The sequence below is a fragment of the Mixophyes fleayi genome, chromosome 4 (assembly GCF_038048845.1).
Source record: "Mixophyes fleayi isolate aMixFle1 chromosome 4, aMixFle1.hap1, whole genome shotgun sequence".
Taxonomy (NCBI): domain Eukaryota; kingdom Metazoa; phylum Chordata; class Amphibia; order Anura; family Limnodynastidae; genus Mixophyes; species Mixophyes fleayi.
The window spans coordinates 334,229,412-334,255,951 of NC_134405.1; the positions used below are offsets into that span (position 1 = coordinate 334,229,412).

Here is a 26,540-nt window from a genome sequence, read left to right on the forward strand (position 1 = left end):
AAAATACACACACACACACGATTGATAAATATGATTTGATTGGTGAATGTGCACCCATAACGAAATGTAGGAGACAAATTATACAAACCATTATTTAATGAATGAAACCAGTCTCAAACAACTTACAATCTAGTTCATGCCAGAGAGCTTTACAACAAGTGTCCTCAGGACGCGTTATTAGAAAGTTACCCACACACCGTTCATTAAACAAGTCACTAGTTTACGGGGTGGTTATCTGTAGGACCTCACATCAACTAGGATGGAGTCACAGTTATTCCAAGAGGTTGGACGTACCCTAAAACTTGGCTGAATAGGTAATTTGAAGATTCAATTAACCATGAATTACTTCTAGCAATTTATATACCTCTTGTATGATGCTCCTGTGATGTCATGGGCCAGGGATCGATGAGAATGTCTTAACAAACCAGGGAATGAGTTAGGCAGTAGAGTGATGAGTCAAGGGCTAAAATGTCACTATTTTACAAATCTTGAACCTTAATCCTACAATTTGCTAAGTTTATATAAACCAGGAACCCTACCATGAAGATTTTAAGAGGGGGGGGTTTTAATTTTAACAACTTGAGAAACTATAGCCCTCATCCCAAAGCATCAGGATCCAGCTGCAAGCAGCAGGGCCATGTTTTCTATCTGCAGATAAGGAGACAATACAATGGCGTTAGTCGTTATTTCTCTAGCCCATGGCCCGGAGAGGGTGGAGATATTGAACAGATCCACTATATACACACACACACACAACTATGCGGTTTAAACGCCCGGCCGCATTAAGCATTTTCTCTCCACTTCAGTCACGAACAGTTCAAAAAAAGCCCCCTGAGCCGCGTGGCCCCCATATCGGCTTGGGTGGGCAATGAAGGCGGCCTGGAAACAAGGGATCAAAGAAAGGCCTGATAGGCTGAGGGGGTCCTGTGGCTGGGTCTCTACCAGGGACCAAAGGCGAGAGGGGATCTCTGCCAAGAGGAAGAATAGGTCGCTGGTCATATTCACCCCCAATAATGCCAGGCGGATAGGGAAAGTTGGGTGGGTAACTGTCGGGGGCAAAAGGGTTGCGGAGGTAAGGCATGGAAAGGTCCAGTATGAAGGGGCAGTATCTCCTACGGGGAACCATAGACATCTGCTTGTTCTTCTTCTTGTAGAGCTGCGGAATACAAGTGAAACGCGTGAGGGGCTGACAAAATGACACAAAGGAGGATATTCAAAAATGGTGAAGAAATAGAAACATTGCTTTATCTTGTCTGTAGAATCTAGTAAAATTTCTCCTGGACAAACCATTTAACAATGCAAGGGGTGCAAATTAGTTTATTATTTTGCACATAATAAAAATAATGGCTGCTTTTCCACGTAGCACACAAATGCTTGATAACTTTATTTTTACAATCAAGTTTAAAGTTGATCTAGGACATGACCTACTCCAACTATAAATCTGTCCCCACATTTTAAATTTACCCCCCCCCTCCAATGCAACATGGTTTTGCCAAGGTGCAAATTTACTCCTTTTTTTTTTTACTTTGCATGCCTTAATGAATTAGGCCCATAATGACTATAAAAACATTTGTTTTCTTAAAACAGTACAAAAAAATCCCAACATCTACTTATGACAAAAAAAGGAATATATAATTATATATATATATATATTTTTTTTTTTTTTTTTTTTTTTAATAGAATATGATGTAAAATTGTAAAACGTTTTCATCAAAGCCATTTTTAATAAGGTGTCCACATTCATTTACTTTTATAGAAATATCGTCCAAAAAGCTGTGTAATCTTAAATTTCTATACATATATAAATATATAAACATATAAACATACACACACACACACACACACACACACACACACACACACACACACACACACACGTACATACCTCTTTCCAGTCTGTGTGCACAGTCTTTGGAGTTTTGACTGTAAATGTAAAGAAATGACCGTTACATTGTTAGGGTGAGATTTATAGTGACAGCGCCGAACTGTCAGTCACCAATGGCTGCCTTGGGATTGGTGTCAGATATTACTGCAGCCACACCCACTTTCCCCACCGGCAACTACATAGTTATTCCGCTACCTTACATATTAAGTGTTTCCCGCAGCTCTTAGAATGTAAGCTTATATGGGCAGAACCATCTTTACCTTTTGGTTCATGACATTGTCTAATAGCCATCAGTATAATCAGCTAGGCAGATTGATATTTGGAGCCAGTCACTACACATTCTCCTACACCCGTGCACAGTCCAGTATCTGATCTACGAGGCAGAGCGCTGCTACGGAAATAGCTGCGCACTATATGCCAAGCCCATGTGGTTTTTCTTATATGCATCCACACAATAGTGCCCTATGGTATAGTATGGTATGGTATACAATATATAAAATATTCTACTAAAGGATTATCATCTATTGATATGCATTAAATATATATATATATATATATATATATATACACACACACATATACATATACATATATATTATTCTTTATCCTTTACTGTATTTAATCTTATCAGCTACAGACAGGATTCAGTTACTTCTTATCGCTAGTACAATTCTGTGTATTTCTTATTGGAACATTTGCTCCATTGTTCCTTCATTATTTGGTATCATTTCTATCTGTTGGAATCGGCTGTAGCTACCACCTTAGCGCTTGTTAAGGGCAGAGTGGTGCGAGATCCTCGACTGCTAGAACTTCTTCACGAGATGTTCACATTTAGTAGCCCCCTTTCCGAGGAACTAGTTATGTTCCACAGTACACTGTTACCCCCAGAACTTAAGCTCGGATAGTATCAGTTGCTGATCCAGAACTTGCTCGATGGAGTGGATTGAACATGGTAGGAGGTAGTGAGCAACCAGGACATCCTTGGCAGAACTCAGAGCCAGACAGGCAGGGTTTAATGCAGAGTAGCATGGTACTTGTCCGATGAAGTGGATAGCTTATGGTAGCAGGTAGAGAGCAACCAGAATGTATTTGGCAGAAACTCAAGAGTCAGACAGGCAGAGATTAGGAGTAGAGAAGACAGCAGAATCATTTAAACAAGCCAATGGTCAAGGCAGGTAGAAATAGGAGAGAAAATCTGTTTAACAAAGCCAAGAGTCAGGAGGGGAGAAGACAGCAGAATCCTTAGAACAATCCGGGTCAATAATGGAGATCAGAACAGATCAAGATACAAGACAGACAAGGTCAAGCAGGAACTATTATCAGCATTGGTATGCTGCCATGTAGAGGTTTACTTGGCAGCAGCACCAATCAGAACTGCAGGATAATTAGCTGTATGGGTGTGGTATCTAATAGCACAGCTGCCAGACTGGGAACTGAAGAGAAGCTTGTTGCCATTACCTAGTATCCAGCTGCACTGCAGGATTGATCCTACATATGGTTGCAGCAGTAATGCACAGCTGACAGCTCAGACAAACAGCAGAGATCCTATTTCTTAACAGCGCTGCTGTTTGTTTGGTGGTCTTTTCAACTGGGGGAGTGCAGATCGCCCTCTTTGTGCAGCAGTTAATGGGTTCTTTTCCCAGTGATACTGGAGAACAATATTAGTTTTCCCAAATGTGGTCCAAGGACCAAGCCTTGAGTCGCACAACCTGATTGACGGACTAAGCCGCACTGAAACAAACTCAATAAGCAGCCGGATACATTGGATGGAACCCAGAAGGCTGAGAGAACGAGGTGGACAACGCACCAAAGACCGAGAGGAAGAGAAAGATTTGGCTTTGGAAAGGTCACTGGCTACATTACTAAGAGTTCCAGCTGGTTAAATAAATGTTAAATCATAAAACCTCTACGAGACTGTAATAATAGATTTTTCACAAAATCATATCATCATCTTCAAATGCCCTTTTATTTTAACCATGAGAGGGGTGTGCTGCTTACAGGTAACTCTGTAAGATCAACACCAAACAAACCTCACCTCTATACCCTGAGCACTCAGCTATTTGTCAAACTCTGGGACTGACCAATCAAAACCCAGGATCGCTGTTTACTGCGTTACTACAATAAGCCAATTAATGGGCTGCTACACTTACGGTTAGTTTATTAACAGCATTCCCGTGAACTAAAGGACCTTTGGTTAACATTCTGTTGTACACAAGATACTCAGGTACGGAGGAGCCTCGAAGTAATGGGTCGTTGACTACCGGGAAGGGATGGGTGTACTGAGGGTTACTTGAGCGAGGGAAAGATTATTACATGTTTAAAGGTAGAGAGAGTTACAGAGGTGAGTGAAGCATGAAAAGTTGATTGTGAGCTCAGATCATGGATCGAGAGCCACATTCCACCCATTTGAGCTCAGCAATGCGGGTGAATCTTTGGAGAAACCTTGTACCATATAAGGTTGGCTGGTCAATCTTTCAATTTACCAAATATTACCCTCAGTCTACTATAGAACATAGCCCTCTCCTATTCTTCTGTATTTCCTTATAAATTCCAGACCCCTGAGATCATTGCTGTACCCACCTTTGAAATCTCGCATACACAGGAACCTCCAGAGAGAGGGGTCTTCAATGTCCGCCTGTAGGTCTGTGCAGGTGGCAGAAAGTGACAGAATGGAGCGTACATCCAGGAGACGAAATATACGCAGCTTCAGTTCCAGTGGCAAAACGACCATACCAAAGACATCTGGCAGCTCCAGAGCTGTGGTAAGGAAGAGAATCCCGTCAGGTACATGACTAACTAACTATACAAAACCCTTCCACGGATTGTTCAATTAAGCTCTTGTACCTTGCCGGGTGGAAGCAAGTAACGGGTAGACGATCTGATCTTTAAAGAGGCGTGATAACTTCTGCAGGTCCCTGTACACCGAGGCCACATTGTTTTCTAGAGAGGAAACAAGAGCTACATTAATACGCAGTCACTAAATTCTAGAGAGAGATGTCTTGGTCTAAAACCATTGTAACAAACTGCTCCCAGAGTATTACTGCTCTGTACCCCCAGTAAAGTGAGAGAAACTTTATGTTTATCCTATAATGTGGAGGCATAAGGAGGGCAGAATATCAGTTTCCTGGGGCAGTTATACTACCGGAATCGCTTGTGTGACACTACCGATATTCTGTAAATGTTATTGTCTGCTTGCGAAGCTCAATAACCCTTTAGAAAACCTTAATAGATGCCAGACTTTTATAGTTTAGAGAGAAGTACTTTCAAAAAGTTACATTTAGAAACAAAAGGCGCACAGTTATAACTGGGAAATTAACAGTAAAGGGACTTAGACAGGCTTGGGCTAAACCCATGTCTAAACTGTGAATAAACCATTAATAAGTACAAAGGGAGGACTGGATGGGCCATTTGTTCCACCAACCTTCCATGTTTCTATGAATATTTTGTTTTTTTCCACATTTTTATACTTCTAATTAAAGCTACAACTGCTAATTGATTATTTTGAGCATCCATAACCTTCCTTTTGACGGTAACAAGATAGTTGTTCCCACGAGATAGTACAGAAAGGGGATAGGTCGATGGGGTAACAGCAACGTAGAGCTGACACTGTCTACAACAGTTACCATTACAAGAAGCCGGGCTCACCTTCTTCTGGGTAGGAGATATAGGAATTGGTGGGAAGTTGCAGTCTTTTCATACATTTTAATTCTTTGTTAATTGTCAAAGATGCTGTAAATAGGAAGTCAAATAAATGTTGGCGATATCAACAAACTGTAATTACACAACAAAGAATATATAGGTATAAAACCAGAACTAATAACAACAAAGATTCTATAAAATAAAACAATCCATCAACAAATCAGGAATCAGCTAATTTATAATATGTATCTTCTTCCCAGTTGCAAAAGGAAAGATAATTGATTCAAGGCAGTAATCAGCTTAACTTCATTGTCTCACTAATTGATATAGTGAAAGATTTAAAATTTGTGTCAAAGGGCACATACTTGAAGTTGGGGAAGCAGTGATCAGATACAAATGTTAACACAGAGACAGGGGGGGAGAAAGACGATTCGCCCCCTACGGATTACATGCACGTTGGTAAAACAAAGTAGTTATATGTATACCTCACCATTGATAATGACCTGTTTGCACATTGGCACACAGACCAGGGAAGCAGTACTTTCACCGCACAGAGGGTGAGAGTAGTGAAGGTTGTAGACTCCATCGCCGCGACGCCAGCCCTCCGGCATGGACATAACTTTGGTTCTCAAGTTCTGGAGAACAAGAGAAATGCATGAGAGAATTATAAGGAGCTGCTATGCCCCCTTGTGACAAACTAATGTTACTGCATTAATGAAACAATGCTGAAGATACAAACACATGGCTTATAATGGCGATGTTGTGCAAGTTTCCAACTAGCTGTAAAAAACATTGTTCAGCCGTTATAAAACATGTCATAAAATGGACTTCTGTGCAGTCATCTCCAGCCACATACCTGCTCCACGTAGCCCGTCTCCAGCATAAGTAGATGGCTGGCGACGAGGAGGGCATCATTGGCGCTGGTGCAGCCCGCAGAGAGGTACAGGGTCTCCAGGGAGTGCGGGATCTTCCCATCTATAGACTCACTGCACAGCATGGGCTCCTGAGCCCAGCTAAGGGCCACCTCCTCCATGGCAGTCTCGTGTTCAGCTTGTGGATGGGGCTCCTTTAAATTAAAAGAAGAAATTAATTACCATCTAAGAAACAACTGCTAAGAATTTTCTTTATGCATCATACAACGCTGGTTATATATATATATATATATATATATATATATATATATATATATATATATATATATATATATATATATAGCCAAATATAAGGTAGAAACCTCTAATTTAGACCTTTATTCCCCATTAGTGTATCTGTCATTACCGACCTCCGGTACATTCTCTGTCGCTGCATCGTTGTTGGGATAATCCTGCGTGTTGGAGGCTGCGTTGACGGGCTGGGTGGAAGCTTCGGAAGAGCTCACAGATTGGCGCGGGGCCTGGGTGGGTGGTGGCTCCGCTGGGGAGGAGGCTGCAGGATCTATAAGAAGGACGATGAGGTCCCCGGGTATGATGCTGCAGGACTCCAGGCTATTTTCATCCACGGTCAGGGCGTCTCTGCCATTCAGGGTAATGGTGAAAGCTGTAACTGAACTGCAAGGACAACACAGCGGTCAATCTAACGACCCTTAAGAGGTAGATTTACTAAAGATTCTAAAAAGAAAAGTGGAGCTGTTGCCCTTAGCAACCAGAGTCTAGCTATAATGTTTTAGATATATGACAGTTTAGAAGGTCTGATAAATATACTCCTAAGTAGAAATGTTCACTGACCCCCGTGTCCTGGCTTTGGATTTAGTATAACCTTGCGTGTTTTGGTTCCCGATTTTCTTCTAAAATCCCTATTTTTGTTTTGCTAAAATCACATATTTTTGCCTCCCTCCCTATATTATTATTAACCTCAATAACACTAATTTCAAGTCATTTGCAGTTGGCAATTTTGACCACCTCACAGGTCACAATATTATTTTCATACACTTTCAAACAAAAACTGCAGATTTCGAAGACCAAGCCTGCCAGACCTATTATTTCTATTTCAGCAATGACAATTAGCAATGGAGCTCTCCTCTTTGTGTGTTACCTATATAACACAGTACAATGTGACTGCAGATTTAGAAGACCAAGTCTGCCAGACCTATTAATTCTTTCTATTTCAGCAATGACAATTAGCAATGGAGCAATGGAGCTCTCCTGAATGTCACTGGAGACTTTGAAGAACACTTCTACCTCTCCTCTTTCTATTCTACCTATGACGCTGCCCAACTGCTGTACAGACTGCCAAGAACTGTGCTACCCCTTCTGTGTCCCTCTGTGAAATGGCGCTGAATCACCGTGGAGGGTGGTACTTATGGAATCCAAAACTCGCAAGACCCGAGATTCGACGACGTAACAATGATGTTTAGCCTCATTTTCAATTCAGAGGGCGTGCAAAAGTACCGAGCCGACTCGGTAATCGGATCTGCTAAGTTCGGGTGTGTTCAGTTCTCGGGGAACCGAGCCTGAGCATCTCTACTCCTCAGGCTCATCAATAGTCAGAACTTGGGCCATGTAAAGTGTCCTGTTAATGACTACACTGTGCTAAGTAAGGTGACAGCCCTCCAGACTGATAGAGGTAAGTAGGTTAAGATGCAAGTCTTGCAAAAGTGAGTTCTCTGTACAGCGCTGCGGAATCAGTGGCGCTATATAACTAAATGGTGATGATGACGATGATGATGATGATGATGAATGGCCTCATGCAATATCCTGACCGATGTTTCATTGGTCATATAAAGGTTGGAAACGTGTTCTATAAACATACCACTTACACACGGACGCAATTTATTGGTTGTACAAAATAATCATGAGCATTGCAGGCTATGAATTTATTGCACTACACAGCATAACTGTACACACAAAGATCACTTCACTGGTAGCCGGAGGGAACTGTATCCACCATAAGGGTAAGTACAGCAGGGTAAACTAATTTGTAATAGGGATGGGTTAATAAACAATAAAGGTTAGTGGTCCTTTAAAAAAAACAAGACTTAAATCCTACAGTACCTAGAGAGTCCTTTAAGGAGAACTCCATCTTCTAACAGAAGGGTCTTCAAAACAGATTTGTATATATTCAGTGTCTGTAGAAATTACAACAGTTCTGATGATTATATATATATATATATCTATAATATAAATGTCTAGTGGCGTGTGTTAGTCTGTCTGTGTGTGGAAAATATAAAACCAAGCTGCAGCGCCACCTGCTGGGCGGAGTTATACACTGACCTACTAAATTCTTAGTGTGTGTGGAAAAAAAAATTCAGAAAGGGCTGAAATTTGGTATACTAAGATGTTTTTAATTTGTTAATTGTTAAAAGTGTTTATAAAGATTTAAAAAAAAATATATATATATATTTCTTGAAGGAGAAGTGACAGTTGGGAGTGGTTGGTGGTTGCCGGGGGTGACAGTGGGGAGTGGTTGGTGGTTGCTGGGGGTGACAGTTGGGAGTGGTTGGTGTTTGCCGGGGGTGACAGTGGGGAGGGGTTGGTGGTTGCCGGGGGTGACAGAGCAGGAGGAGTGTGATACTCAGGACCGCTGAGAGAGATCCCTGTGTCTGGATAGACATCTGGATAGATGTGGCGATAAAGATGAAGGATGAGGTGATGGAGAATGATGAGGTGGTGACATGTGGACAAAACCACGTTAAAAAAGGGCGCTTGCGTCGGGAAGTAACGCTCTTCCCCTGAGGAGGCCTGGGCTAGGCCCAAATGCATGACAAGAACCTTTTTAACACATTAAGTAGCTTGATTTGACTAGAATGCATGAGTACCACGCACGGGTTAACTTGTGTGTGTGTGTATATATATATATATATATATATATATATATATATATATATATATATATATATACATACACACACATATATATACACACACACACACGTGACCTGACTTTATCTGTTGCTGTAAAGGCCACAAACAAACAAATCTGTCTTGAAGACAAACAATGCGGAGTTCTCCTTTAGTATAACCTTAACAAACGCTTCCCTTATGTGCACTCACCGGAGGGGCGAGGACTAATCTGCACCGAACTCCCTCTCTACCTCTACAAGACTGCGGCTAAACTCTTAGGGCTATATTTACTAAGCTGCGGGTTTGAAAAAGTGGGGATGTTGCCTATAGCAACCAATCAGATTCTAGCTTTCATTTATTTAGTACCTTCTACAAAAGGACAGCTAGAATCTGATTGGTTGCTATAGGCAACATCCCCACTTTTTTGAACCCGCAGCTTAGTAAATCTAGCCCTTAGACCTCACTCCCACTGGCCGCATATTGCCTTTAAAAACGAAAGTAAAAATATAAAACACGCCAAACGGAAAGAGGCTGACCGCGTCCGTAACTAGTGTATTGTTGGTCAAGGCGGTCGCTCAGGCTTCCACAATACTTGTGAGAAACACAAGTGAAAGGAACACGTCAAAGAATATAAAAAGGTGTTGGTTATGGGATTATTAAATACAACCGGTTCTATTATTAGACCTATTCACATGCATTTTAGTAGCGTTAAAGACGTAATGGGCGTCTGTGGGTATAGGGCCCAGCTTCTGAGGACAAAGACCTCTCCTCTTAGTGTTTTGATCTTTTGAGTCTATTGTGGTTCCCTAATTACCTGATCTTGTATCAGGCACTTACCTGTACCCCAGCGAGGGGAGGAGAGACACAGAGAGCTTCCTCCGCAGATCGCCCAGCTTTGGGGTCTCTTCCTCCAGCAGCAGGAGGTGGGTCTGTTTGCCCACTCTCACCCTGAGCTTCATCCTCTCACACCGAGGGGTGCTGAACCAAACAACGTCAGTCACACTCTGTCAGAGGAAGAGAAAGATTCATCAAACTGCAGAGTCACCAGTACACAAACACGTCTACACATCCCACAGTTCATTTCTACAGAACCAACTTTCACTTTCACTCCTGAGGTCTCCCGATCAGAACACTTTATCTTAAGCGATCAGCAGCGCTGAGGAGATAACCCTATAACTTATCACTGCGGGATCATTCCCCGGTATACAGATCACAGCCCAGGCTGCAGACTCTCCTTATAGCTACAGAGTCACCAATGGTCAGTGAATTTACTGACAGTCAGTAAAAAAAATTAAAAAAAATTAAAAAGAAATAAGTAAACAAATTATATAAACGCACACAGCCAAGGAACGTCACTGAGTGTGACTGAAATCTGAAATGTTGCAATAAAACACTTTGGGGCTGATTCAGAGTGAGTACTATACCATATAATGTGTCTGGCTCCTCTGATGCCGATTTCTATGTTGCACGTACATATAATACACTTTTGTGTGCATGTTTCAGCTAAAACATTTTTTTTTCCACGTACACAAGATGGGGAGTTGCTTCTGTTGTATAAGATCGTTTTTTTTTTTGGTTTTTTTTTACGTTTTATTGATGCTTAATAGTGAATATGTTTTGTAGACTAAATAATGGTTGTAAACATGGGCATAGCATAAATTGGGCGCATACGCTACTGGGTCAGACCTACAGATATCTTGCAATAGTTACAGCTTTGCATATGCCCACAATTGCGTCTTTTTTAGTGAAATTGTGGCCAATTCTTCATCTGCCCCTTTGTTCGCAGCAACAATACCTGTGAGCGTGTTCATTGATACATATATGATGGAGAATTGATATATAGGGGGGAATTCAATTCCCCCCAGATTAGCGCCACGATAAGTCTATTACCGTTATTACGGTAAAATCAACCAGGCTTTTTGCTCGCAGCTCCCAGCGTTGAAATTACCGTAATAATGGTAATAGTGAGCAGCCGCGTTACTTTTTACAGTAACGCGGCCAATTGAATCCCCCCCCCCCCCATAGACTGCCAGTTAGAATCTGTCTATTGCAGTGAATTAATTCAATAGTAAAAACATGAGACATTTGGGAGCAGAGAATTTTAGTCTGGGGGTGAGGGGTTAATGATGGGTCAGAGATTGTTAACACTTTATTTTCAATACACATATAACATTGCCTACGAACTTGATTGTCATTCATTAGCTGCATCTTACCTACACAGCGTACCTATTAATTGTCCGGTTAGGATGGGACAGTCCCGATTTAAAGGCTCTGTCCCACCCGCATACAGCTATGTCCTAGCAGGGCAGGGTAACAGGTGCTACACGTACCTGCCACCGGTGCCCAGCATTGATAGGGTGTATTGACGGTGGCTGGACCTGCCCCCGGTCGGCGTGGCATAGCCATTTTGCACCGCATGCACATTGGCCCGATTCCCCGGCTACAAAGGTCAAGAGCTACGACATAGTACATAGGACACTAAAAATTGGTGCTGGTAAGACAATCAATAAAAAATTATTTGCCAACCCTGAAAGTAGTTTTGCGGTCCTCGGATGGAGGTTTGTTAGGACCTGTTGTGTTCAGAAAAAGGGCAGAACAAACTAAACTAACACCCAGGACTAATGGATCAGACAATACCGATTTCAGATGTACTGAACGATGATACATACCTGATCGTGTGACCTCTCCTCCAGGCGATCTCAGAGGGGATGTCCAGAGGGCAAGTGAGGGGGGTTGATGGCGCAATTCGTGCCACAGCAGCCTCCAATGAAGCGATTATGACAGAGGGACCTTGATTACACAAATCACGTCACCAGGACCATATTACTTGGGCCTAAGGATGCAATTTGTATCATTAAGTTCCCATCCACCGGGAGGGTGGCATACTCTCCCTAGAGTTCAGGAGAACGCCCTAAAATTCGGAAGTGTCCCTGATTTTCCTTGAGAGTGGGCAAGTTGGGTCGTGATTAGGGGGACCATGAATGGGGGAGCTTTATGGGCAAGTGGGTGGGTCTTCACAAAAAATGGTAATAGTTGGATAGATAATGGGCTGGTTTGGTCATACTGGGGGTGTGGTTTTTGCTGAGCGAGGGAGGGACTTATTTTGTCTACATGCGTGTTGGGAGGAATGATACACTACTGGTACTTGATACAAGAGCCAGATACATGAAGCACCTTCCTGGAGGGTGTGGTAGGGACTCAAGAGTGCAAGCAGGGAGGCTCTGTGTAGGGACTGGACTGAAGAGCTTGCACTACACTGGAAAGAGTGCAAGCTCTCCAGTCCAGCCCCTACAGAGAGCCTCCCTGCTGTCCCAGTGTCACCCAGCAGGGGGAGGCAGAGAGCCCCCTTTCTCCTTCCTCACCTGCACACAGGAACCTTCCGCCGCCTTCGCAGTCACGTGACAACAGCAACTGGCGGCCGCTCGCTCTCCCCCGCTCTCGCGGCTACGTCGGGGCGTGGCCGGAGTCTCCTCCCTCAGTGACGCCGCTGAGGTTACGTACGACCACGTAGCAGAGTGTGGCGGAAGCGGCCGAACGTCCGGTGCCAGGCGCCATGTTGCAGGAGGTGGCGGTGGCGTCGTAAGAGAATTTGTGAAGTGGGCGGAGTAAAATAAATCCGGGGGTGACGCGCGGCTGGTTCCGGTGCCGGGTGTCTGAGTGTCCCTGTGTGTGTGTGGAGCTGTCACCATGAGCCGCAGCTACAATGATGAGTTACAGTATCTGGACAAGATCCACAAGAACTGCTGGAGGATCCGCAAGGGATTCGTCCCCAACATGCAGGTCCTTCCATAGCCTATATACCCTGACTCTGCCCAGCTGCTGGGGAACTAGGTGTCCAGGGCATGCTGGGACTTGTAGTTCCCCTCCAGCTGGGGGGTCACCATACTCCCTCTCTCTATATATAATCCAGTTATTGAAATGACAGTACTCCCATTGCTGGTCATGGCTCCCTTATCCTATTCATACAGTGCAATGCCTTGTACAGCCTGTAGGAGGCGCTGTTGCTGTAGTTGGATATCTGCATGCAGTGGGGGGTGGGGCATTTATCTGTCTGCCTATATATAGCTGCTCTTCCACAGTATTCTGCCATGTGGGATGGGAGTGTGAGCTCTGTGTATGACTTATGTGCACCCCATGTGTAAATCCTATCACTCGGGTACCTGGATTTATACCATCCACCCCCATTTATTAAAGCATGTTTAAAAAAAAAAAATTACTTGTCCGCACCAGTGCAGAAAACGCTCATACCGGGAAAACTCCTGTTGCTGGTCCTGATCCCCAGTAGATTGTATGATTTACTTCCGTAATCCAGTGATCTTCACGTCAGATAGCGGATGCCCCCAAAAAAGTGGCTGCAGTGATGCAGATGACATCATCATCACCATTTATTTATATAGCGCCACTTATTCCGCAGCGCTGTACAGAGAACTCACTCACATCAGTCCCTTCCCCGTTGGGGCTTACAGTCTAAATTCCCTAACACACACACACACACACACACACACACACACACACACACACACACACACACACACACACACACGTCAATTTGTTAGCAGCCAGTTAACCTACCAGTATGTATTTTGGAGACATTTGAACCTTTTTCTTTGTGTGGTATTTGCCATCGGTGTCTACTGCTATTCTATAAAATAGCTCTATAACTAATGTATAATAATATTAGTTAATCGTTCTAAAGGTGCCCTGCAAGAGAAAAAGTGTATGTACTGTGGTAATATCTCTATACACTGATCCTCTAGTGTCAGAGATGTTACTAACACCTAGAGAGTTAATAAGCTGCATTCTCTCAATATTGGTTCAACACAAATGGCTGCAGTGAGTGCAGCCAACCATTTCTGGGTACAATTTTAGTTGGACAGTAATATCCTTTCTTTATTTTGCAGAGAATATCTTTCTTCTTTGACTCCTGTCCTTAACCTGCACCCACTGTCTCATTATGAAAAACATGTCCAATGATGTTGAAGACTTAGGGATGATAAATAATGACAAATGTGAAATAAAACTAACTCTCTGTGATTTCTGCATGTAGGTGGAAGGTGTATTCTACGTGAACGACCCTCTGGAGAAGTTGATGTTTGAAGAGCTGAGAAATGCCTGTCGAGGAGGAGGTATGTCAGTCTTAAAATTCTATTTGAACCCTTAACGAAAAATTATGTTTTGAAATGTCACATCTGACTGTGCCGCATATTGGCGTCATGGAGATGAGTCGATCTCCCAATCTTGGCTGTCCGTTCAAACTGATCACTGTTTGTACGATTGTCGCAGGAAATCACAGTACTGTCGCCAGGTATTTCCTCCAGGTCGGTAAACGTGGGTCCTTGCTAGGTATAGCTGTTCTGTCCCATACAAACCATTACTATTAGATCCATGCTGGCATAGATCTAATAGTGTCTGCTATGTCGTTACCAATATCATACTTGCCAACTATTTAACTCTCCGGGAGATCCAAAGTGACGTGATTTGTGGCGAATTGCGTCTTCGTGGTCAGTGTCCTGTGCAAAGTGGTTGGGATCCGATAGAAAGACCTGCTCCCCCGGGGTTCCGGGAAAACTACCTAAAATTCATGAGTCGCCCAAAACAGTTTGTGCTAAGGTCTCTGACACCTAAAGGTCTCTCTAGTAACTCCCGAAGACCCCTATGAAAAGTACACATATTTGGTATTCCAGTACTGGGTAGAACTAGACTCATATATTTCTGGGTCAATTTCTGGGATTGCTTTGGTTCCCTAGCTAATGAACGTTACCAAAAAGAACCCCTGTATGTCCCAAAGAAGTGATTTGTGACTTAATAGGCTTTAATAAGTAATTAACTAGTAAATTAACCAATGCAGCCCAAAACCATAAAATGATGGTAGAGGTGTCAATCACTGCCTGGTTTGAAAGGGTTAAATCCCAAGAGGCTATATGGAAACTACGGTAAGCTGTATATCTACCATGTTGTCTCATGTTACATGTAAATGTATAAGTGCGTTACTGCTTTACTCGTTTTCTAAGCGGATAAGTAATTGGCCGACGACCAATCACACTCCCCGTTTTCTGTGCGTCATATAAATTCCTATTCTCTTTCACACATTATTTTATTGTGGATGTTGCTGATTGTTCTGTTGGGACTCTGATCCCTATATCTGTGTCTATAACGCTTATTGATTGTTCTTTTAAACTCACTGTTGGGACATTCATGAAAATAGTTCAACTGGTAAATATGTAAAAAAGTTGTTGTTACCAATAGCAACTAATACTCTCACATCTACCAAAAACTGTGGACTTCACCCCTTCCACAACGTCTCTCTCTTTTTTGTTTTATGTAATTTAGTTCCACTATTGATTTGCTTTTGTTTTCGCCTTTTCAGCCGCTGGAGGTTTCCTGCCTGCCATGAAGCAGATCGGTAACGTGGCGGCATTACCCGGAATCGTTCATGTAAGAACACTTTTACCTAGAATTTGCCGTTATTTCTATTCTTACTGGTGGTCAGCGAAGGCCCGTCCTTGGCCCTCTCCCTGTTCATGGAGTATCCAGGTGCAATCTCTGTTTAATATAATTGTATTTAGAATTTGCAGAGAACAATGAGTTCTAAATAACTTGTTGGATGAAGTAACCAAACTGTCAGCTTTAATTCTTACAAAATGCACCCAAAAATGTATTGAATATTTATTCACAAGTGTTCTTTCCTAATTTATCCTTCCGGATCGCTGAGTGTTTTCGATGCTTCAATGTAATTCCAGGTCACAGGAATCCTGTGTATTGACATAGTATATTATTATTATTATTGTTATTATTTTATTATGTAGTATCCCGCACATTACGGGAGGAGCTGCTGTTTATTATATTTTTGCACTGATAACTTATATTTGCTTTCTGTCGCTGCAGAGGTCCATTGGGCTCCCTGATGTCCACTCTGGCTATGGATTTGCCATTGGAAACATGGCGGCTTTTGACATGACTAACCCAGAGGCAGTTGTTTCCCCAGGTACGTAGTAATGCTATAATTCTTCACCACTTACTGAAGATTATATAGTTAAATAGTGACATCGCCACTCCTGCAGTCGGCATGGAGGACAGCGCTACATGACAAACCCTCTCCTGCACATAATAAGGATATTACAAGTCATCGTAGTGGTTTGTACCTCTGTGATATAGGATACATTATCCCTTGTATAAAATAATACTCTTATTCGGTGCAGGATGTTTTAATTCCATGGAAACAATGGACAACTCTCTTCCTCGATGCCTCACTGTAATCCTTCTCTTTCCTTCAGGTGGTGTCGGATTTGACATTAACTGTGGGGTCCGTTTGCTGCGCACCAATCTTGACGAGGGGGACGTGCAGCCGGTGAAGGAGCAGCTGGCCCAGTCCATGTTCGACCATATTCCAGTCGGTGTGGGATCAAAGGGTGTTATCCCGATGAGCGCCAAGTATGTCGTCATACAAGTCTTGGTCATACGTGAAGTTTAGTTTAAGATGTCCTCCGGGGAACCACCAATCATCCTTTGTACTTCCTGATTCTCGTGCGGTTTCCCTTCATGATGAAGCATTGCGGTGGGCATGGGGTACTAATCCTTCTGTCCTCTTGTTCTAGGGACCTAGAGGAGGCCCTGGAGATGGGGGTGGACTGGTCCCTGAGGGAGGGCTACGCCTGGGCCGAGGACAAGGAGCACTGTGAGGAATATGGCAGGATGCTGCAGGCCGACCCAAGCAAGGTTTCCTCCAAGGCCAAGAAACGAGGCCTGCCCCAGGTACAAACCCATTCTGGTTTCTTGAGTCACATCTGTGATCCCTACTCGTGAGGGTCGCACACGGTATGTAGGTTTACTGAAGTAAAAATTCAATACCCTTTACCACATCTTTGTGCGAATGATAAATACACTTTAACCACACAGTTGAGGCAGCCATTTTGTGGCCTCACCCAATATTCATAAAATGGTGCCTGTCAATTCGTTAGGGACCAGTGACGTCTGTTAGGCCTGAAGTATAATTTACCTCAGCGATGTTATGAGTTCCTACTAAATGGATCAGCTGCCTTCTCATGACTGTTTGTGAAACGCCACAAAATGGCTGCCTCGGAAACAACTTACGTCTGTACAAAAAAATTGCTGATTGAGGACAGGACCTGGCTTATGTTTGGTTCTTCTGCAACTTCCTGAAATGGACGCGCTATTGGTAAATGCTGCCAGGAAAGATGATCAAAAAGTGTAATACAAGGTTCAACCTGAGGTACTTTGTAGTTGGATAAAATGCTATTATAAGATTATAGTAAAACTTGTATTCTTTCTCCGCAGCTGGGAACCCTCGGAGCCGGGAACCACTATGCAGAGATCCAGGTGGTGGATGAGATTTTTGATGACTACGCTGCCAAGAAAATGGGCATTGACCATAAGGGACAGGTGTGTGTGATGATCCACAGTGGCAGCCGAGGTCTCGGGCATCAGGTGGCAACAGGTTTGTATAGATGCCCTTTGGTGCACTTATGTGCGTCTCCATCTGCACAGTAGATTTATAGAGACCTTAAAATAAATTACTTCTGCTTTTACCGGTCGTCTATACCTTGTTCTTCAGAGATGTCCACATGAGCACAGAACGTTTACGTTTGGTGTCCGTATGAATCATGGTTTATTTTAAATTAGTTGCGGTAATGTTGGTGTTGGTAGTTCCCCTTATTAAGCAGTTGTACGGGTCGTCTACATTACCGTGACTGTCCCGTTTCAGATGCTCTGGTTGCTATGGAGAAAGCCATGAAGAGGGATAAGATCGTTGTGAATGATCGACAGCTGGCGTGCGCCAGAATCCACTCGAACGAAGGGCAGGACTATCTGAAAGGCATGGCCGGGGCGGGAAACTACGCTTGGGTAAACCGATCGTCCATGACGTTCCTCACAAGACAGGTATGAGATCCAGCGGATGGACTGATAGAGAGAGGATCAGTTGATTTGGTTTTCCTGAACCGGTTCTGTTTCATCTCAGGCATTCGCTAAAGTCTTTAACACGACTCCGGATGACCTGGACATGCACGTGATCTACGACGTCTCACACAATATCGCCAAGGTGGAGCAGCACGTGGTGGACGGGAAAGAGAGGACTCTGTTGGTGCACAGAAAGGGGTCCACTCGCGCCTTCCCACCACACCACCCACTGATTGCTGTGGATTACCAGGTAATAAGTCTTAGAAATGCTGTTAATATGGGGAGAATAGATGATCTGTTTTGTTTCCTGGACAAACTTTTAATGCTTATTTACAGTCCACCACCTTGTATATTTCTTTTCTTTGCAAAATGACATTGACCCAATGGCCCACTCGTTCGGATACAAGTAAGTTTAATCCATTAGATACACTCAAGCAGATTGTATCTTTGCTGTACCTGGGTGTGAAAGGTTTTTGGCAGTAGGACCCTTCCTATGCCTCTATTTTGCAAAATTAACCATTGTCTCTTAAACAATAAGTCCACCAAGATTTGGGCACAGTATCCGAAGCACAATCTGGTCCCACAAAGTTAATTAGGGTGACGGTATTGGCTGTCACACTTCTGCTGGCATCGTGTTGTTGGACACTGGCGCGCTGCCGGTATGAAAGGAGACCAGGTTGACGGGAGCAAACGTAGTTAAGCAATGTCTGTCCCACTTGCCGTGCTCCTGCCGATTCTGTCATTTTTTTTTCTATAAATGGAGTGTGTTGTCTATCAATAATACCCTGTCAGTGGGTGCATGCGGAGCTGTGATGGGCACATGGAAGGTGGGGGGACCAAAACTCCAGACCCAGGGAAGTAACCTTTTGAGACAGGGTTGTACTTAGGATATTTCACCCGACACTGAATTCTCAGGTTTTGGTGGATTCAGTTTAGAAAAACCAAAATGTTCTCATTCCTGATTAGTACAGGATATTGCTGATGTTTAGACGTTAGTGTTTTTTTAGCTTTTCTGTACACATAAGTAGATATATTTAGACTTGTCCACTCCAGCAGTGATATCACACCCACCTCCTACCACTAGATCATGCCACCAAGCTGTTGTGGTCCACTCACAGCACAAGTATATTGATAGGGAGCGGACAAGGGAATTATGGGACAGACACATACAAGAGCATCAGAAGATTGTTAGCTTATCTTAGTCAGAGAGATACATGTACAGTGCTGCTTATAATGATGCTTTCAGGTCTTAATATTTATTAGACAAATAGAAAGGAAAGATTAGAATAAGAGTGTCTTTAAATAAGAGTTGATAGAAAAATGGCAACATTTCATATATCTGTTAGTATAACACCACTGGATAAAGCTTTTCAGGTCTTTTACAGCTTTGACTGTAAGGAATCCTTCCTAAAGGGGGAAATATTTTTTTTATCTCCGCTCAGTGAGTTCCGCTTCGTCTGTCCGGCCTCCTCCTACCGCTGTTCTTTGTCTGTATTAGTATAGAGATGCGTAAAACACTCGCTTGCATTGAAATAATATATCCCCTGTATCTCCTCTCACCAGTTGACCGGGCAGCCAGTGCTGATCGGTGGCACTATGGGAACTTGTAGCTACGTGTTAACTGGCACCGAGCAGGGCATGACGGAGACTTTCGGCACCACCTGCCATGGAGCTGTAAGTAGAAATTTAATGTTGTTTATAATGTCTTGTAAAAGCCCACGAACTTATTACTGATAGCCGTGTTCTCTCCTGAAGGGCCGGGCGCTGTCCAGAGCTAAATCTAGACGTAACCTGGACTTCCAGGATGTTCTCGACAAGCTGGCAGACATGGGCATAGCCATCCGAGTGGCCTCCCCGAAACTAGTCATGGAAGAGGTGAGTTGTTCTGTGTTATAAAATATGACTTGTAATTCCAGGAAAGGCCACTAGATGGCATTTGCTGGCCCCATGCTAGCAGCTATTTGGGCTTAGGACATATCTACTGGTCATTGGGCATGTGGGCAAATGAGCATAAATCAATCAATTTTTCTGTGTTTTAACCAGAGAAAGATGGATACTCTCATAGAGATCATTGTTCTACATGTAAAGATGCAGGAACAGTGTACACGGCGTCTTTACCTAAAATATTTATAATTTCTATAGATTATTATCTCTATAGATCGCAGTGTGTTCACCCTTCCACTGGCCCCTACGTTTTTCATAATTCTGTCCTCTGTATAGATGCTTTATGGATGTACAGACATTTATTCAGAATAAATGTATTTCCTCAGGCCCCTGAATCCTACAAGAACGTGACCGATGTGGTGAACACGTGCCATGACGCCGGCATCAGCAAGAAAGCCATCAAACTGCGCCCAATTGCCGTAATTAAGGGGTGAGCGCAGCCAGCAGGGATCGCGGACGGTACAAAGAGCGGAAAGAACTGACGTCAGCACTTAGACGTTCGCCTCGCGACGGCGGAGGTCACAGTGCTGATTTATGCGTCGCTCATTCTAACAATGTTTTCATTTTAATTTGGTTTACCTATAATTTAGCCATGTGAGGGTCACATGGCTGCTTCCTCGGCCATGAATTGGACACACAGAGCCGTGCATCGCCTCCTCGTCTGTGGGATCAGATCTACAATCGGAGAAGTTGCTTCTCTTGTCTTAGAATTTAGATTGAGAAAAAGTTTTTGTTTTGTTTTTTTGGTTTTTTTTTGGGGTGTCGCCGCAGTTCAGTTTTTCAGGATCTTCCAGCATAAGAACAGTCGCTCAGTCAATGCATGAGTCGCTCACCTTTGCTCATGTAAGGATATTCGGACACCCTGCACTGCTGCGGGCCACTGAGGTGGGCTTTGCTTACTCCTCAGGTTTTGTACTGGGACAGATGCTGCTGTCTTTCTCCAATGAATTAGAATTAAAGGAAAGAAGTTTGAAGTTGTTGCAGACTGAAGTACCCACAATCCCTGATACTGTAACTCACATTGTGCCTCATAGCTGACTGCAGGGATTTAAATTGAGGGGGCACATACACCTCATGTCTCGAAATATAGTCTCCTGGTCCGTAGGACTGATGAAATTGCACTTATGTTATCAGCGAAATAGAGCTGATTACTCCTCATGCTAATTAATGCATTATTAGGACAATGATTTATAGTGGACATTCATGAAATGCTGGTGTTACAGAGCCAGGGGCCTGATTCATTAAGGATCTTAAATGAAGAGGATCCTTTTTTCAGTCTCCTGGACAAAACCATGGTACAATGCAAGGGGTGCAAATTAGTATTCTGTTTTGCACATAAGTTAAATACTGACTGTTTTTTCATGTAGCACACAAATACTTGATAGCTTATTTGTACACTGAAATTTAAAGTTGATATTTGTGTGTTACATGAAAAAACAGTCAGTATTTAACTTATGTGCAAAACAGAATACTAATTTGCACCCCTTGCATTGTAACATGGTTTTGTCCAGGAGACTGAAAAAAGGATCCTCTTCATTTAAGATCCTTAATGAATCGGGCTGTAACCAGGCGGATTCTGTAATTTCTCTAGTGCAGCTTATAAAATGAAAGCAACCTTCTGATTCCAGCGCCTTTTTTCTGTGCATCAATTTTCATAGATGTTCCCTTATGAGCGCCGTTCCCCTTAGTTATATATTCTCTGCAATGCTGGGTCATAGCAACACTGATAACAGTCAAAACGTGTGAAAGGAGAGAGCAGCTGGTCTCTAGGAGGGGCTAATAGGGCAGTCAGTGTTTGCCATTCACATGCCATAATTTGGAGAAATCGGGAATGCTCTGCAGCAGAAACTGACCTCCTGTCCAGAGTGACTTCAGTTGTGGCGATAGTGACAATTCCTTCTGGAAGAGATGATTTGTGCAACATGAAATTAAATTAAAAGCACTACATGCATTGATGTTTTGTGTGTTTCTCTATATGTGTTAAGCGGGTGTTTGTTTTTTTAGTTATTTTACACTCTTGCCGCTATTACAGCCCTGAATCCTACCACATAAGCCAGTCATGGGTCTGGCATGGTGATTCTAGTAAGGGGGGGCATCCATTAAATAAGAGTCCCAGACTCTACTCTTGCCAAGTTATGTTGTAGTAAATGGTGGGATATCTGATTGCTATCCCTTCAAACGAACTTGATCCATGTTGGCTGAAATCTCCAACTCACGAGTAGATGGGTTAAAAAACAACTTTAATATGTTTTTTTTTTGCACCAGAAGGCAGCAAAATACAGGTAATTAAAAATAATTCACAAGCCGTCTTATCAATTTTGGGATGTGGCGTTCCTCTGTAATACAGTGCTCCTGTCACAACATGGAATGATGCTGATGCTTGATAAATATCTTGTAGTAATATTACCTGGTGTACGTGTGTTTCACCACTGACCACCCGTTGCGCTCCAGCTGTAGAACATCGAGCCCCGGTGTAAGCTGACAGGGTAACCGATGGAGAGTCGCAGGTAACCTACACCCGTGTTACAGGAACAGGGGGACATGTAGCTCATTCAAGGGTTGTAAAACATTAATTATGTTTTAGAGAAGTTTACAGAGATCATTTCTGTTGTTTTCCATTCATCCCACTTGAAGTCCCTTCAGATCAAAAAAACAAATCCCCGTATTCCGGGCTGCAGGACTGTCAGTGCCGGATTAATAGTGATTTGGTTTCTTGTTGACAGGATTGGTTAGGTAAAAGTGATACAGGTACAGATTGTTATTGAGGGAGTGTTCAGTGATGAGAAAGAGAAATTTACATAAAACAATGGGGGGGGGTATACAACTACAGAAAGTGGTGGTAAACTGTATTTAAAACGGAGAGGTGAATTTGACTGTGGAAAGAGGGTAAATGTGACCACTGAATCTGATTATTGCCCGAATTGCCTCTTTTTTCACTGTACTTGGTACAATAGACACCCTGTATATGGGTACAGGACACTATGCATGAACAGATATCAGTAATTGCCAGACAGCCATTGGGCATAAGGGCAAATGAGCGTAAATTGATAATTTTTTCTGCTTTCTGACTAGAGAAAGATTCAGGAACAGTACATGGTGTATTTTCCTAAAATCTTTATTATTTCTATAGATTATTATATATATTCTGTTATCTCTATAGATCTCAGTGTTTTCACCCTCCCACTGGCCCCTGTACATTTTACATAATTTTGTCCTCTGTACAGTAACTTTATAGGCATCTATAATTGAGAATTCAGAGCAATATTATCAAACACATCAAATCTAACGATGTACCCAATAATTATGTAATAATCACGAAAGTACAGGGCGTGGCCAGAGGATGTCAGGGTGGAGCTAGGGAGCGCATGAATGATAATGAGATTAGTGCTGCTCTCTCCCCTCTTCTGTCCTCCAGAATCCGCCACCACCTCTCCTTTATTGAGCAGAGCTGCGTTATATATAATAACCAAATATTACACATGGCGCCGCCCTGCTCCAAACATGGTTACTACATAGAGCCCTAAATGCACAACTTGCAGATGTCCTTATGACTAAATAATTGCTTGCAGCTGGTCCATACTGCACCTGCTATGTCTCTCTCATTAATGTCCAATTAGATGCCATTTGATGTTCAATATCTACATTTAGAGACACGATTGTGGGTTGTGGGTTATAACAAAAAGTGATATAATGAGGGAGCATTGTACATAATTCTTTTTATGACACCAGGTTAATACACAGTCAAGTTCTTTAACCTCCCTGCTATCAATCTCTTCCAAGTCTCCTCATACCAGCTGGAATATTAACTCTATTGATTTTCAACAGTTTTCCACCTCTTTAACACCTCTCTTTTACATTCTCCTCCCCTGATATGGCAGTTCCTCATTTTCACCAAACCCTAGCAACTGCCCTTGATCAAGTGGCTCCAACGACTCTACATACTCTGCGTAAACTTCGTTGTCAACCGTGGCACACTAACGTAACACAAACTCTACAAAAACTTTGTTGAAAAGCTGAACGTCACTTGTACCTCTAATGATTTCATCACATATACTGCTATCTACCGCTCCTATCGAAGTGATCTGGACACTGCAAAACAAACATACATCCAATCTCTCATCTTTGCTCAGGCTTCTAACCCCAACCGCCTTTTTAACACATTCAAAGCTCTTTTCAATCCTCCCATCCCAAATCCTCCGACTACCAGCAGTGCCCAGGATCTTGCTTCCTATTTCAAGGACAAGATTGATAAAATCAGACTTGAAATGGTATCATCTCCCTTGACAAGCAATCAGCTGAATTACTTTGTAGCACCCTCTCACACTCTTCATTCGTTCCCACAAATGAAGAGAAAGTTTCTACTCTCTTCTTATCTTTCTACTCTTCCTCTTGTCCTCTTGATCCCATACCCTCACAAATTGATAGGTCCCTGTGTGGTACCCCAAAGCCCTGTTGAACAGCACAGAGGAGTGCATGAACGCTTTTAAAATGCAGGACTACAAGGGGTTAATTTTACTCCTGAAAACTTGTGCCCAGGAGTGATTAACAGGAGGAGATGAAGGCCCTGATTGGCTGGGGGAGTAACAGGAAGAGGTTGTGCAGGAAGGAGGAGAAAGAGAGAGCAGCATGGTAGAAGGAACAAGGGGGAGAAAGTGCAGCCGAGCAGAGAGAAGATAAGCTGCTGCCAGAACTGTGACATTGCCAGCAAAGCGGACAGAGAACAGCTGGGGACACGCAGCGGGGCGCCAAAGACAGTCTCCACTAACTGCAGAACCGTCTCAAGGTAAAACCCTAGCCTGCAGTGTACTGCACACACCCCAGTGTCAGAGGGAAGAGTGATGAAAGAATCTATTCAAAACTGACATTGCATTCTTGTACAAGGAAGGATTGTGAGAGCTTTTCCCCCAGATCATACCTATACACAGGCTCCAGGGAACAATTAAGATGGTCGTTTCAGCTATATCCTGTGTGTGTGTGTGTGTGTTGATATCTGGACATTATACCCTGGCAAGTGTGTGCACTACTGTTAGATACACACAGCTCTGCCTTCACGAGCAGTACAGTGTGAAGTGGGACATACCTCCCAACTGTCCTTGCTGTCTGACCAAAACCTGACTTAGTGAGACAGTCACACAAATATGGGACTGCCCCATCAGATTTAGGGCAGTTGGCAGACTGTCCTCTTCTCTCCTACCTGTTCTTGTCACTTTCACCACCTGTTGCTGCTGGTTTCTTTAGATCAGTTGCTGCTTGTCTGGATCCTGGAATGCTGGAGGCCCTATTTGGAAAAAATAATGGGTACATGAAATTTAGAAAACGCCAACCAGCCCCAGCATTAAATCAATAGCACCCACATTTAATAATTAGGCCTCCCTTAAGCCCCAACATTAAAATAACAGTGCTCACATTTGATAAATAGATCTATTTCCCTCCATCCAGCCCTGACAGTAGATTAATAGTATGCACATTTAATAAATAGATCGCCTTCCCTCCAATCAACCCCAGCAAAAAATGAATAGCATTTATATTTAACATTACCATTTCCCACAACCATCCCCAGCATTAAATAATTCATATTCACATTAAGTAACTCAGTCAGTCCCATATTAAATTAATAGCCCCATATCACACCAGCTTTAAATTATAGGTCCCACCACCCTATCTTAATTTAATAGGCCCCTCTATTCAATGAAATAGCCCACAAATAAATTAAATTACCTCACCACCACCCCACAAATAAAATAGCACACATTAAATAATTAGCCCCCACCTAAACGCCACCACTAAATTAATAGCCTACCTCCCACCCATGTGTTATTAAGACAGCCCCCTCCCTTCCCTCATATCACACATTATGAAACATGAGGCCTTACGCTGAATGCAGATAAACGCTTCTGTTTGTCACGAATCAGACATTTACTTTATAGGGTTATGTCAGGTGACCTGCTGCAGCCTATGGATGCAGGGGGGTGGAGCTAGGCTCAGTGGGCGTGTTCTCTCCTGACTTCAGGAATCCTGAGGTGACGGCTGTGCTGCTGTCAGGCTGAGTCTATATAAAGGTTATTAACAGATTTATTCATTGTTTTTTTCTGTCAGTCTGCTCATTGCTTGTTGTCTTTATTATATTCTTTACTTATCTCTTGGTTTTTCTACATTTTTCCTCTCTTTTTACCTCACACTATCTGTGGTTGTGTTTTCATCCCTCATTCCTGTCACAATTTTCCTCCTGCCCTTCATCATGTCCAGTCCTAGGAGAAGTCACCCCTCCAGACAGCAATTAGGGTCCTGCCCCCACCCCCCCATCCCATTCATGAGGCACAGCAACCCCCCCCCCAGCCCATTCATGAGGCACAGCACCCCCCCCCCCAGCCCATTCA

At 43.1% G+C, this 26,540-nt stretch overlaps 2 protein-coding genes across 4 annotated transcripts; one reads left to right on the top strand and one right to left on the bottom strand.

Moving 5' to 3' along the window:
• Nucleotides 1-78: 78 nt before the first annotated feature.
• Nucleotides 79-12,992, bottom strand: FBXO7 (F-box protein 7). Of its 3 annotated transcripts, XM_075210440.1 has the most exons (11): nucleotides 12,666-12,752; nucleotides 11,973-12,136; nucleotides 10,141-10,307; nucleotides 6,807-7,071; nucleotides 6,381-6,590; nucleotides 6,015-6,159; nucleotides 5,531-5,614; nucleotides 4,730-4,825; nucleotides 4,466-4,642; nucleotides 1,886-1,923; nucleotides 79-1,156 (listed from the first exon to the last, which is right to left on the bottom strand). In XM_075210440.1, exons 3-11 carry the CDS (start codon nucleotides 10,260-10,262, stop codon nucleotides 818-820), a joined length of 1,476 nt encoding a protein of 491 aa, XP_075066541.1. In that variant the 5' UTR covers nucleotides 10,263-10,307; nucleotides 11,973-12,136; nucleotides 12,666-12,752; the 3' UTR covers nucleotides 79-817. The 3 variants fall into 3 exon arrangements, with proteins under 3 accessions (XP_075066541.1, XP_075066538.1, XP_075066540.1); XM_075210437.1 differs by lacking the exon at nucleotides 11,973-12,136 and having other exon boundaries at nucleotides 12,666-12,992; XM_075210439.1 differs by lacking the exon at nucleotides 12,666-12,752 and having other exon boundaries at nucleotides 11,973-12,482.
• Nucleotides 12,979-22,123, top strand: RTCB (RNA 2',3'-cyclic phosphate and 5'-OH ligase). Its single transcript, XM_075210444.1, has 12 exons — nucleotides 12,979-13,083; nucleotides 14,351-14,429; nucleotides 15,671-15,738; nucleotides 16,189-16,288; nucleotides 16,578-16,734; nucleotides 16,899-17,055; nucleotides 17,599-17,758; nucleotides 18,026-18,201; nucleotides 18,281-18,469; nucleotides 19,783-19,893; nucleotides 19,975-20,094; nucleotides 20,490-22,123. The coding sequence occupies exons 1-12, from the start codon at nucleotides 12,991-12,993 to the stop codon at nucleotides 20,595-20,597; spliced, it is 1,518 nt and encodes a 505-aa protein (XP_075066545.1). The 5' UTR covers nucleotides 12,979-12,990; the 3' UTR covers nucleotides 20,598-22,123.
• The last annotated feature ends 4,417 nt before the right edge of the window (nucleotides 22,124-26,540 follow it).